The 13914-nt window shown below is 40.9% G+C and overlaps 1 protein-coding gene across 1 annotated transcript in view; it reads right to left on the minus strand.

The window, feature by feature from the left end:
- Nucleotides 1–13914, minus strand: part of macf1a (microtubule actin crosslinking factor 1a) — a 313188-nt gene that overhangs the window by 89442 nt on the left and 209832 nt on the right. The window contains exons 38-57 of the mRNA XM_074686117.1: nucleotides 13586–13741; nucleotides 13293–13508; nucleotides 13013–13177; nucleotides 11618–11905; nucleotides 10647–10796; nucleotides 10317–10550; nucleotides 10045–10221; nucleotides 9785–9958; nucleotides 9536–9703; nucleotides 7959–8150; nucleotides 6641–6814; nucleotides 6405–6528; nucleotides 6075–6274; nucleotides 5652–5969; nucleotides 5406–5572; nucleotides 3405–3561; nucleotides 2974–3085; nucleotides 1438–1497; nucleotides 847–1085; nucleotides 604–733 (exon numbers count right to left, since the gene is read on the minus strand). Coding sequence (XP_074542218.1) covers nucleotides 604–733; nucleotides 847–1085; nucleotides 1438–1497; nucleotides 2974–3085; nucleotides 3405–3561; nucleotides 5406–5572; nucleotides 5652–5969; nucleotides 6075–6274; nucleotides 6405–6528; nucleotides 6641–6814; nucleotides 7959–8150; nucleotides 9536–9703; nucleotides 9785–9958; nucleotides 10045–10221; nucleotides 10317–10550; nucleotides 10647–10796; nucleotides 11618–11905; nucleotides 13013–13177; nucleotides 13293–13508; nucleotides 13586–13741 — 3601 coding nt within the window. The remainder of the gene's footprint in view (nucleotides 1–603; nucleotides 734–846; nucleotides 1086–1437; nucleotides 1498–2973; nucleotides 3086–3404; nucleotides 3562–5405; nucleotides 5573–5651; nucleotides 5970–6074; nucleotides 6275–6404; nucleotides 6529–6640; nucleotides 6815–7958; nucleotides 8151–9535; nucleotides 9704–9784; nucleotides 9959–10044; nucleotides 10222–10316; nucleotides 10551–10646; nucleotides 10797–11617; nucleotides 11906–13012; nucleotides 13178–13292; nucleotides 13509–13585; nucleotides 13742–13914) is intronic.

Genomic DNA, 13914 nt, shown 5'->3' on the forward strand with positions numbered 1-13914 from the left:
CTGAGAAAAAAGTCAGAAGCATGACTTTTTTCCCCCTCAGAGTTCTGAAATTAAAGTCAAGCTCCCGCTTTTTCTCAGAATTCTGACTCTTTCTTAGGTTCTGCACTTAAAGTCACATTTTTTGACTTTTTTTCAGAATAAAAAAAAATATTGACGTATTTGTTTTATTTTCAGTGGCCCTTATCCTCTTCTGTACAAAAACAGACAGAATTAGCGCTTGTTGGATTTTTTTATTTTTTGTCTTCTTTTTTAACTTTTTGTCTTGTCTACACCTTGTGTTGCTTCAACAACTGAATTTACCCTCTAGGTTCTGATAAAATAATGTATTTCTATCTTAATACTGTATTTTGTAAGACAGTCAGTGACATAAACACACTGACAGTCTGCTGGATCCCAGACTCTTGCTTCATCCTGTAAGAGTGACCAGGATCTGACAAAGTATTTTTTATTCAAGCTTCTCTACACGACTGTAAATCCTGTCGTCGTTGTCTCTTTGCTCCAGTTTCACTGACAGACTGATGAAGTTTTTGCCTTGAGCTAACAAATCTTAGTACACGGCCTGGCCCGTCACACTGTCATGTTCCTGTCATCTGCAGCACCCACCTATCTCCTGCAGCTGCTGCCTCCATGTGTCTGCCTCAGGAGAATCTGGGTTGTCAGCGATCAGCTTCCTCAGTGTGCTCTTCAGCTCCTCCACCTTCCCGGAGTGCTCGGCCAGCTCTGAAAGCAGAGCCTGGAGAAGACGGAGACGATGATTCAGACAGGGCGCAAAGGAGCGACTTAAGAATATTTAATCACTCAAGAACACGAGATCCTGTCTAATACCTGACACAGCCTGTTTCTTACCTTGTTCTCCTGAGCCTGAGCGCGTACCGCTTCAGGTTTGGAGGGAGTGGCGGTCTGTCCCTGTTTCAGGCTTTTCTCTCTGTCTGTCAGCCAGCTCTTCAGGTCCTCGGTGCTCTGCCTGGCCTTCTGCCTCAGCTCCAGCGAGGCCTGCTGACGGCTGAGACGCTCCTTCAGCTCCCCACCCAGCGAGTCGTATCGACTGTTCACGTCAGACACGGCTACCTGGAGCTCTGTCAGGTCTGAGGGCAGAAGAGGAGGAAGGAGAAATTTAGAGGTTAGAAAATTCAAGAATAAATCCAAGAAAAGTGAAATGGGCTTAAAAGAATGGCTAATATTGATATCCTGCAGGAATGTAGAGAAGGTAGGTCAGGGAAGTCTAGATCAAAGTATTTCTGTAGCAGATGATAGAGTTTAAGATGTTTTACATGAAGCTGACTGACAGGAGACGATACAGGAAACAATTCAAGACGAAAAAAATACAAAAATCTTTCTGACTTTAAGAGAATTACATTACAAACAATTTAGTTCACCTCAAAGCTTCCAGGAGGAACTAACACAGATTTATTGTAAAAATCTGAAGTGAGAGCTCACCTTTGCAGGTGTGAATGCCATTGACGCTGCTGGGACCTGAGCCGTTGATTTGAGGAGCACCTGGGAGAGAGACACACACCTGACTGAGACAGCAGCACTACAACATATAAGAATGATCTCCCATCATACAACTCAACAGGTCCAGTAATGTGCAGATTTCAAGTTCTGACAAAGCAACCAACAACAAGCCCAGAGAGAGCTTCAAACTCATAAATACTCCAGTGCAAACAGAGCTCAGGAAGAGAGCGAAGCAGCCGTGAAAACAGACGACAGTGAGAAAGACTCAAAGCCTTTACAAAACAGAAACTCTGAGAATTAAAAAGCAACAGACACTAAACCAAGGGTCTTCGACCTGTGGCCCTGGGGCTTCATGCAGCTCTTTGACTACTTTGCAGTGCCTCCCTGTCACTTAAAAAACAATATTACTGAAATATTTTTTTTTTACTCTTCTTACAGACAGTACTAATGATTAAAAAATTGACACTTCATAAAAACCATGCATTAACATTTTGATCAACTAAATGTGCAACACCTCTTGCAACAAAGCTTAAAATTGTTTTTGAGATTTTTAAATTTTTTCAAAGTTTAGAAAAATCCAAATTGTTTGAATTTCTGCAAATTTTTGTAAATTATTTAAATTACCGTAAAAAAAATATATTTGAGATTTTTACAATTTTCTGAAAACTTAGCAAATTTTTGAAATCCCATTTTTTTGCAAATTCATGAAATTTTGGCAAATCGTTAAAATTTCATGATTTGGGCTTTTTTTTGCACGTTTTGTATTTTTTTATTTTTTTATTTTATTTAAATTAAATTAAAATTTTTAGAAAAAATTGCAACTTGTTGAAATTTCATAAATTTCACAAATTTATTAAATTTATGGTATTAAAAATTTTATTTAAAAAAAATCAGAAATAAAAAACAAAGACATCACAAAGCATGATTCTATAAACAAAAACATCAACTTTTTATTAGATTTTTTTTACTAAGTATAGAATTTTATGCACTCCATAGTATTTTTTGTGAAGATAAAGTACATTTTGTGGCTCGTGAATGACTTTAATCCAGGTGAGCTGAGGCACTTTTGAAAGTAAAGATTGCAGACCTCTTTACTAAACAAAAGAGTGCGGTACCTTAATTAACAAAGAGGGAAATATTAAGCCTAACAAATGTTCCAGAGGTATTAATTTGTGGTTTTATCAGGATTAAATATATTTTAGTCTAAAGTTTCTACAGGTAACACCGCCGTTCTTAGTTTTTAAAGACCTTGATAACATCTGTGACTGTATTTAATCCTGTCATCACAGATCCAGAAAACATACCATCAAGTACTGCTTCTAGATGCTAATTAGTCCAAGTCTGATATTAGACTATAAAACAAACTGATGTGCATTATGAGTCTTTGTGTTTCTCAAAGGTGAAACTTTGAATACTCAGTTTTCTTTTTCTACCCTCATCATCTTTAAGTTTCACAGTAACAGCTTCTGAACTCATCTTGTGAAGGAAATGAGTCAGTTTGACAGAGGACGTTCTTACCTGTTTTGCTCTGAGGGGCTGTGATGTCGATGATGAGTGACTCCAGCTCTGAGCCGGTCTTGTTCAGCTCCTGAACCCTCGAGCCCTGCGACTCCCAGTCGTTCAACAAGTCCTGAAAGGAGGGAGCATTTCAGTCAGTCACTAAGTTTTAAGAGGAGGTTAGAGACAGTGTGTACCTCTGGGTTTTGACCTTTTGTTTTTGGGTGAAAAGACATAGGTGTGGACAGAAACTGTTCAGGAAATTTACGGTATAGGGAAGTTTCTTAAAGAAATGCATGGAGTGATTTCTGTATTTTAAGCCTTCTGCTGCGAAAGACCTTCAAACTGACACCCAGTTTTTTTTTCTCTTTTCTTCTTTAAATGGACTCAAGAGGCGCTGGCTTTGCCGCCATGTATTTTTTGTTTATATATGGTTTGTTGTAAAGTATCACCTTGAGCTGCTGGACTCTCCTCTGCAGACCCTCAGTGTTGAGGTTGGCTTCTTTGGACGGCAGCTGGTCCTGTGCAGTTTGGAGCCACCTGAGGAGGGAGCCGGAGAGTCCGCGAAACCCGAGGAGCTGCTGCTCACAGGCCTGGATGGCAGCAAACCTGAGGGAGCAGACCAGGTGGAGATGGTGGGGAGCAGGGTGAGGAGTAGGAGTCAAAGATGGAGGAGAGAAGGTGAGACCAGAAAAGTTAAATTTTAAGATGTGATGTGATCGGGTGATTCACAGGCTGCTTCTTTCTCTACAAACAGGAAAACAACACACACACACTCACTCATTGTGTTCACACACATTATTCATGGCCCACACAGCAGCACACAAACAGCCTTGACCCTGCTCTCTCTTTATATGTGACCTGCCTCCAGCTATGGCTGAAAAAGTGCTGACTGCTCGCAGACAAAACAGCTCTGAGAGGCCGTCTGGCATGAAGCGGTATCATTATCATGCTGCTATTTTCTGCCCCCTCGGGACTCGGGGCCCGGAGTCATCCGAGTAGGCCGTTTATAGGGCGGACAATGAGCCGTGTCCACTCTGCTTATATTAGCACTCAGGCCTGATCATCCAGCACACACACACACACACACACACACACAACGGACACACAAACAGTGTACAGTTCTTAGAAACCAACAGCTGGGAAGCATAATGAAAAGTAGTAAATAATCCTCTACAACATGTAGAGTATGAGAGCTCTTACCGATAAGATTACTAAAATAATGAGCTGCTGACACACAGATTAAAGAAAACAATTCATACTCCTCTCTTTGTATCTGATATCTTTATGCAAAAAAAGTATTATTTAGCCTGTAAACGTCTCTAAACTGATGATTAAACCAATGAATCTGCAGCTGACTGATGATATTTATAAATTTCCAGCCCCCTTGTGACAGGCTGACAGTGAGGCTGCTCACTGATACGACGTCAAACAGGGTCGGCATAGCAACTGGTGCTCCATGAGGGCTACAAATTTAGAAGACTGGTTTTGGAAATGCCACCGGCATAGAATGTTCTGCAGAGGCACCGGATTGTTTCATGATTGCAGCCCATCAAACCGAATCACGGCTCAATTTTTAAGTTTTGCTCTGTTTCCTCTCTGAGTCACTTTCCTTTTCACTTCATCATAATTTAACTTTAAAACCTCAAAGCTGGATGACAAAGATCTTTTTCGTGTTTACATGTGGCGTCCTCTTGAGAAATTTGTTGCAAACTGCTAAAATAAATTCCAACTAGATCAGAAGTGCCCAAATTCTTTTCAGCAAAGCACCAAAAAACAAACAAGAGTGGAGGGTCGTGGGTCAAAACTAAACATTCATGATGCTGTGCATAATTTTAAATATGCCAATAGCATAACAGTGCAAAATAAATGCTCATATACAAGTAATTTTGGAAATGAAAACACTTTTCTTGACTGTTATTTCACAGCTTGAAATTACTAAACACCCATTGCTTTAATTTAATAAAAATATAAAAATATATATTTATCTAAAATTGTAAAAAAAACATTGCAATTAAATTTTTGTGTGTGTGTGTGTGTGGGGGGGGGTATTTATATATAAGGAATAGTAATATATAAGGAATAAAAATATAAGGAATCGTAATAAAACTGGACAACTGCTTTAATTTTAATAAAAATAATAATTAAAAAAATAAAAAAATAAATTAAAAAAGGATAACAATTAAATTATGTATATATATATATATATATATATATATATATATATATATATATATATATATATATATATATATATATATATATATATATATATATAAAAAATTAGAATTCAATCATGGGCCTGCTGAAAAAACACCTGGCAGGCCAACTACGGCCCACAGGCCCTAAATTGGACAGCCCTGAACCAGAGCAACCATGTAAAAAAATGTCAGACTTCAAGAACAAAAAGTGAACTTCATGTTACTGTTTTTCGTTGAGTGTCGCTCTCATACCTTTCATTAACGTTGGCTTCCAGCTGCGTGAACTCATCAGACACCCCTTTTACGTTATCCAATAAGCTTTGAGTGTTGCTGAAAGCTTTTGATTGGCTGAGCTCAGTGCCTAGGTTGCAGAAGGATTTCAGCTGACCAGCTTCCTGCTCCAGTTCCGACTTGACCTCCTGCAAAACAGCAGCAAGGGTTAAGAAGAGTGTAAGTATGAGAATCCACAGCTTATAAAATGATGACTCCTCTTCTGACCTCGATAGTCTGTCTGTAGTCGTCCACGCTCCGGTCTGGCTGACCCGCTGGACTCAGAGCCTTCAGCCGGCTCTGGGTGAACACCTGGAGGTCGGTCCCCAGCCGCTCGTAGCTCTCCAGCCTGGGCAGGAGGCCTTTGAGCTCAGCTTCCCTCTCGGCTTGGCTGGCCTGTGCCGCGGCGTAGCGCTGAGTCAGTTCATCTAATGAGCTCTGAAGGCCAGAGGCTGTGGAGGCGTCTGAGCTCTGGAGGAGTTTGGAGATGGAGTCCCGTGTTGCTTCTACACTTCCCTGCCTGGAGAGGAGCTCCTGACGAAGTTTCTGCAGAAAGACGAGGAGAAGTGGATCAGAAAAATGCTTCTGCTTCTGTGTTCTGTGGGATGTGTGCTTTGTGAGAAAATTCTGCAAGTCGAGGTTGAATCCTACCTGGTTCTGAGTCAGTGTCTCTTGTACAGCCTGTGCCGTGGGCGACACTGGTCCAGGATTCAAAACCAGTTGGTCCAGCCAGCTGAGCAGACCCTTCAGGCCCTCCTGCACACTGACCGACTGAGCCACAGCTGTCTGCAGCTGCTCAGCTCGCTCTGACACAGACGATGAGAGGGAGCCAAATCTTTTCTCTAAACCATCTGGAAAAAGGAAAGAGGAAAACAAAAAGTTGTTTTTCAACTCACATTTTGTTAATTCCACCTGCACTGACTCAGGATGAGGATGTGTGAACACTTGTTTTAAAGACGGCAGGTTCAGGGTTTACGTTACCTGCAGCGCAGAGAACATCGACGGCTTTCAGGGAGGGAGACTCGTCTGCGCTGACCAGATCTCTTCCTGCTCTCTTCACCTTCTCCAACTGCACCGAGCGCTCGGCCAGTTCGTCCTGCAGCAGCTGAGGAAACATAGAAAACATACAGTCAAAACTGTGAAGCTGATTTGAAATTTAAACCAAGACAAACTTTCCATTCTCTTTCTTGTTTAGTATTTGAGATCTGTACAATCACCTGCACTTGTCTGAGCGTGTTCTGCAGGTTCTGGGGGTCCATCTCCCCACTGGGCTTAGATATGCTTTGGTTCTGCTCCTGGGTGCTGAGCCAGGAGTGAAGGGAGACCACCTCATCCTGGTACTGCTGGTATCTCTCCAAGAGGCCCGACAATCTGCCGCCCAGCTCTGTTGACTGTCACAGAACGTCACTGTTAGTGTGGTGACTTTATCTTTTCTTATTGGGCTTTTCTGTTGTATACATCAATTACAAAGTGCATGTTACCCAGTTTTATATTTTCAAAAACAAACAAACAAACAAGACTATCTGAATCTATATAAATCTCTTATAAGGATACATACATATATATATATTCCTTCTCTACTTTCTTATCCTAGAATAGAGTTGAGTTACATCTGTGTTGCTAGGTTCTTTTAGTAATTTATTTTTATTCATTTAATTTACTTATGTTTTAACATAACTTCTCGTTTTTTCTTTTTTGTGCTTATAAAAGTTGTAAACATAAAGTTATGGCTGTAACTAAAACAAAAAGAAAAACTGAAGAGCTGTTATTGTTGCATGCATTGTTGAATTGAAATAAAAATAAAAAATAAAAATAAATCAAAAAACAGGAAGGCTCATAAATTAGAAAAAAATATCACAAAAAAGAAAATGATAGATAAATAATTAAAATGATTTTTAAAAAATCAAATCGAATAAAATAAGTAAAAAAAAATAATTAAAAAAATAAAAATAAAAAAAGTATCAGTAAAAATAATAGCAGGAGGCCCAAAATCTATTAAAAACAATCCCAACAACCTTTAATACTGTATTTTTTTTTTCTAAATAGAGGAAGGACATAATGTATCTTAGCCAAGAATTTTTAGATGGCAGATAATAGGGCAGCACCGATCACAATTTTCTGGCTGATCACCGATCTTTAAAAAGCCTGACCTGCCGATTTTTATTTTTTATAACTGGCAGCATGTACCTTCATTGTTCCAATCTTATTCTATTGAAAATCATTGAACAATACCTGTGAAACAATTAAATCTTTATGTTTTAACTTAAACAACCAATAAAGTGTCCTGAGTTTTAGGTCTCAGGGCAAAATGCAACAATGGCTGGCTGTCAGACCTTCCTGGAGGTATATAAGATCAGTTTCATATGAGAGGTGAGTCCTGTGTTAACCTTAAACTGTATTAATGTGAGACTCACACAGGAAGATGTAGCATTAACACCCTCCTGGGCCCTCTGCCACCATTCAGTCTCAAAAGTGATGCAGTGTGGATTCACCCTTTAACCAGGTTTTTCCAACACTCCTCACTCGGCTCCTCACCTTGGTGTGTAAGGTCGTGTATCTGTGGTTTGCGTCATGCAGCTTGTCAGAGACCAGCTGCTTGGTACCATCCAGGGCTGGATCTGAACCGCCAACTTGCTCCAGAGATCCTTGAACAGAGTCCAGGACTTTCTGACCAGAGATGGAGACGAAGCGAAGGTCGGCCTTGTGACAAATCACGTCCTCGGCGAGCTGGAAACACAGACACACACCTCCTCGTCATTTCATTGAGTATTAATTTCCAGAACGAGTGAGAAGAATGTATGAGAGAGGGAAATAAAACACTGAAACTGAGTCATTTACGACTAAATATTCCAAATTGCTTCAGTTGGCTTTCTCACCGGCTCCCAGATGGAAATGTGTGATTGTGTGAGTGTAAATAGGGGAATGTGGCTGGATGGAAACTGAGCGTGGAGAGTCAGTCTTCCATGGATAATTAAAGGTCAGCATGTGTTTCCCTCAGAGCTTCTGGGCCCAGATGCAGAGGGTGATATTTCTCAGCAATCAACCGAACTTCAAAGAATCTAAACCCAAACTAAACAAGAATTATAAATCTCTGGAGCCACAGGGCTGGAGGGACAGTGGATGGCAAGTAACAGCAGCATGACAGAATGACTTTTACTTATATGGGCATTACTGGTGCTGCAGAAATGAGAATTGATCTTTTGACCCTCGTAGCAGAGCAGAACTGGAAGTATTCTAAGAAATAAAGAGTTTTGTTTCCTTTTAGAGTTTAAGAGCTGCTGTTTAATTTATTTCTACATGTATGAGAAGCAGCGTCTTGTTGCACCTTGTGTCCTCTGTTTATCATTCAAATTACTATTATTTCTATTTTCTGTAAATATTCCTAATAATTTATTTTTAGTCTCATTAAAATTTTCACTTTATTCAATTTCATTTCATTTCATTTAAATATAATTTAATTAAATATTAACAATCTTAATTTTGTTTAATTTAATTTTATTATTTTAATTTAATATAATTTTATTTAATTCAATTTAATTTGATATAATTTTAATTTTGTTTAATTTTGTTTTATTTTATTTTAATTCTTATATCTTATTTTACTTTATCTTAATTAATTTTATTTAACTTTATTTTAATTTGATTTAATTCAATTTAATATAATCTTAATTTTGTTTAATTTTTCTTTTGTATTATTTTAATTCTTTTATCTTATTTTTCTTTATCTTAATTTATTTCATTTTAATTTAATTTAATTTAATTTAATTTAATTTAATTTAGTTTAATTTAATTTATGTTATTTTCATTTAATTTATTTTAATTTTTACTCTACATCTTTTTTTATATTTTTATGTATTTTATATCTTATCTTTTTCCATATTCTATCTGCATTTTCATTATTTTCATGTTTATTGTTAGCACCAACACACCAAGACAAATTCCTTGTACGTGTAGATGTACTTGGCAATAAAACTTGATTCTGACTCTGATTCATGTTTAAGGTCTGCTTCCCTGATCATTTATCAGATGGTGTAGAAGAGCTCCCCCTAGTGGGGAATCTGCAAACTCATTGATTGAATGCACAGACGTGTTTTGGAATAATCTTTCTGTACCTTTCTGTGCTCCTCCAGCCTTCCCTTCAGACCTTGCGCATCAGTTTCTCCTTCCCCCAGGGAACGCAGCTCCTGTTCGCTTTGTTCCAGCCACGCCCCAAGACTGCCGTGCTCCTGGAGGAACTTGGTCAGCTCGTCTTTCAGAGCCTCAGACTTCCTCAGACGATCCTGAAGAAACAGTTTAGGAGTTAGTTTAAGAACAAATGTGGGTTTATGAGTGTATCAGTTTTTATTTTTTTATCTATTTACCTGGCAGCTCTGCAGCTTGTCCTGGTGCTGAGCCTGCAGCTGATCCAGGGCAGCTCGGAGACGCTGCTTCTCTTCAGGAGGAACCGTGGAGTCAGGCTGCTCCAGGAGGGCTCGGGTTGACTGAGTAATCTGTAGAAGCTGAGCCTGTTGGGACTGAAGCTGCTGAAGCTCCCCCTGGGAAGGAAAATGATCAGATTCAACTAATAAGGCCTTTAAAGGTTAAGTTTGACATCGATTGTAATAAAAAGACAGACTCTGACCTGCAGCATCTCTGTGTGTGATGTCACAGCGCCCTCTGGCTGTGCTAATGATGAATCTGCAACATCCTGGATCCTCCCAGATCCAGCTCCTTTCCCGGGTTGGTTCAGAGAGGATAACTGATTCAGCAGAGAGTGGATCTGGCCTTGGGTCTCCTGAAGCTCCTCCTCTGCCTTCGCCTGGAAGAGAAAAGAGTTTAACTGGTGAATTTAAAAAGATTCAAGAAACATTTTCTGAATAAAACATAAAAGTTATTAACCACTGAAGTTCTTACTCTTTGTGTGTTCTGCTGTAGTGTGGTGTTGATCTCTGTGTCCACCTCTGACAGCGATGTGTTTGCTGAGTCTGTGAGGGCGCTGTACTGCTCCTTCATCTTCGTCAGCATCTCCTGGAGGTTTTTCTTCTCCTCCGGGTTCAGACTTTCACGCCGCTCTGCCAGAAGCTCTTCTGCAGAGCGGATCGCCTCGGATATCTTCTCCCGTTTGGTTTGGAGATCCTTCTGCACCTCCTGGAGGAGAAGAGGAGACAGTTGACATTAATAAACAAGTTACTGCTTTAGGTTAAGATGTGATTTTTACATTTTGAAGGAGGAACAGTTCCCTACCTTTAGTTTTTTCTGCTTCTCTTGCAGGGCATTTACATCACCCGACTCGCCTCCAGCTTTCTGACTGGCCAGCAAACTGGCAGCTCCAGCCAACCACATGGAGAGGCCTTCTAGTTTCTGAGAGCACTCTGCTTTCTGTTGTTGAACCACCTGAGGTTAAAGAATGATAGGAAGAAAGGAAAAGAGCAAAAGACCCACAAAGAAAGAAAAATATGTGAGAAATACTGAAAAATGAGGGAGATTCCGTCATGAAAAGGCAAAAAAGCACTGAGTTTGTGATCTTATAAGTTTTTCCTCGCTTCAGAGCACACTCAGTGCCTCTAAACCAAAGTCTGTGTCGTGCACACTTTGCCAAGCTTTGAGCAGATTGTGTCCAGAGTTCACACACTCACACACACACACACAGAATACCTTGAACATAATCATGTTGGACAAAGAACAACAAACAACACAGAGAGAAATCTGACAAATGTTTGTGCGTTTGCTGTTTTTCCTTTTTCCTCCTCTGCACCCAGAGGATTAAAGAGGAAACACAGCGAAGCTTTGGAGCCAGCGAGGCTCTCGTTCAATCAAATCTTTCGCCTTCACCACCATGACACAAGCGGTTTTCTTCAGTGGCAATCTGGAACAGCAAGGCAAACAGGTTAATACACACGTTACAGAGACGTGCAGGGCAGCAGAGGGAAAATGGTGATACTGTGTTCATGTGGTTAGCAACAGAAGCAGTGGTGAAATTATGAAATTAGGCTGGACTAGATGCATGAAATGTGCTGAAGGTTAGCTGGTACACAACAGGCTTTTATTTTACTTGTCTAGATTTGATGAGTTTTTAGCGAATCTGCATGAAATACATGGATAAGAAAGCATGGTCACAGCTGTTCAGATGACATTAAGCTCATTGCGTTTCATGTGTATTAGTAAGAAAAGCCGAGCATTTCAAACCAATCGGACTCAATCGTTGTTTTCCAAACCTCCTTCTCCCTGGCACTCTGCCTCTCCCTCTCCTTCTCCTCGTCTTTCACTCTCTCCCTGCGCTGCCACTCCTCCTCCCGCTCCCTTTGGGCAGAGAGGGCGTCGGCCCAGGCCTGAGCCCGACCCGACGCCTGGTGGAAGGCTCTCTGGAGCTGCTGGAGCTGCTGGAGCAGCTGCCTGCTCTGCTCCGGGGCGAGGTCCTGGGCCCGCTCTGAGATGAAGACCTGAATGTCGAAGGCTGTGTTGCTGACGTCGTTTGAACGAGCCATCAGAGAAGACTGGAGCTCCTTTAAGGAAAAGAAAAGATAAGGGCTTAGTAAGCAGAGGACACTGCCTGACCAAAAAAAAAGGTCACACTCTAATTTTTCGTTGGAGGCTAATCCATTTATGAAAATGATGTCTCATGCTCCCTGAACCACTCTTTCACAATCTAAGCCTGATGAATCCTGGCATTGTCATCTTGGAATACAGTCGTGCCATCAGGGAAGAAACCATCCATTGATGGAATAACCTGGTCATTCAGTATCTTCAGGTAGTCAGCTGACCCCATTCTTTGAGCACAGACTGTTGCTGAACCTAGACCTGACCAACTGCAGCAACCCCAGAACATAGCACTGCCCCACAGGCTTGGACAGTAGGCGCAAGGCATGATGGGTGATCACTTCATCTGCCTCTCTTCTTACCCTGATGGCCCATCACTATGGAACAGGGTCAATCTGGACTCATCAGACCACATGACCTTCTTCCATTGCTCCAAAGTCCAATCTTTATGAAACATAGCAAACAGAAGCTGTTTTTTTGGGGTTAGCTTCACAGATTAGTGGTTTTCTTAAGGCTACACAGCTGTTTAGTCCCAACCCTTTGAATTCTCTACGCCTTGTGCATGTAAAAACGCTGTTACTTTCACTATTAAACATAGTCCTGAGTTCTGCTGTTGTTTTTCTTGGTTTTGATTTCACCGAATGTTTAGGTGATCGCTGATCACCATCATTCACGATTTTTTTGGGGCACATTTCTTCCTGGAAGATGAAGGGTCCCCACTATCCTTCCAGTTTTTAGTAATGCGTTGGACAGTTCTAAATCCAATTTTAGTAGTTTTTGTAATCTCCTTGCTTGATGCATGCCAATGATTTGACCCTTCTCAAACAGACTGACATCTTTGCCACGACCACGGGATGTGTCTTTACACATGGTTGTTCTAGAAATGAGAAGCAACTCATAGCACCAGTTGGGGTTAAATACCTTGTTGCCAGCTAATTATCAAATAGGAGGCTTGTACCTATTTGCTTAGTTAAATCCAGGTGGCGACTTACTTTTTGGCCAGGCAGTGTATATGTGATGCAGCTGCATCCAAACAGGAAACAATCAGATTTTCTTTAGTCTGGAGAACTTGCCTTGCACAGATTGAGCTGTTGTGTGAGCTGATTTCCATTTTCAAGTTTCTCTCCTTTCTCCATTTTCTCCATTCCTCCACTCATCTGAGCCTCTGTGTCCGTCAACCAAGACAGCAGACTCTCCACTTGTCCTCCCAGAGACTTCAGCTCAGCTGTCACTGCCTCCTGTGAGACGTGTTGAAAGTGAAACAACAGCATTAGTGCTGATATTTAAGAAATTTACAGAGCTACACGTCTCTTCCACAACACTGATCGTCTTTCTTTATACTGATGTTTTCACCTTGTATGAGTCTCTATGGTCTTGTAGGTCTTGCAGGATGCCTTGTGACAGCGCTAGGGCAGCCTCGTACCCTCGAGTTAAGCTCTGTCTGTCTTTTTCCAGAGCCAGAAGGAGCTGCTGAGGAACATCCGTGGGCTGGGGCTGCAACAGCTTCTCGACAGCCTCCACTTCCTTGTTGATGGCAGGCTCCAGATCACGCAGTTCCAGATCCAGACTCTGAGGGAGACAAAGAAACGTTAGAAAGGAAAAGTTGCTGTAATGTCTATTTCAGGCAAAAGTAGATATCCTCTTACCTCAGTCTGTCTGATGATGTCCTCCAGGGCGATGAGGCTGCGGCCGACAGATTGCTGCTGCTGCTGTTTGAGTCGCACCTCCGCATGTCTGATCATGGAGACTAAGGCGACGATTCGCTGGTCGTGCTCCAAGCATTCCTGACGCTTCAGGGACGACTGTAGACACAAAACAACACATGACATTAAACTTTGTAGAAAGAAGAAACATAAAAACATTTGCCAAATCTTCTCTGCTAATGCCAAACAGCTTATTCTACCACTGACTCTTGTTGAGTTTGTTAGATGAATAAAGTGTTTAGTTACCAACATTTCTTGTCTCTTCAGACTTT

Source organism: Halichoeres trimaculatus, unplaced genomic scaffold, assembly GCF_033239565.1.
Source record: "Halichoeres trimaculatus isolate MK-OKI-2021-1 unplaced genomic scaffold, fHalTri1.1 fHalTri1_scaffold_14, whole genome shotgun sequence".
In the NCBI taxonomy this organism is placed as follows: Eukaryota; Metazoa; Chordata; class Actinopteri; order Labriformes; family Labridae; genus Halichoeres; species Halichoeres trimaculatus.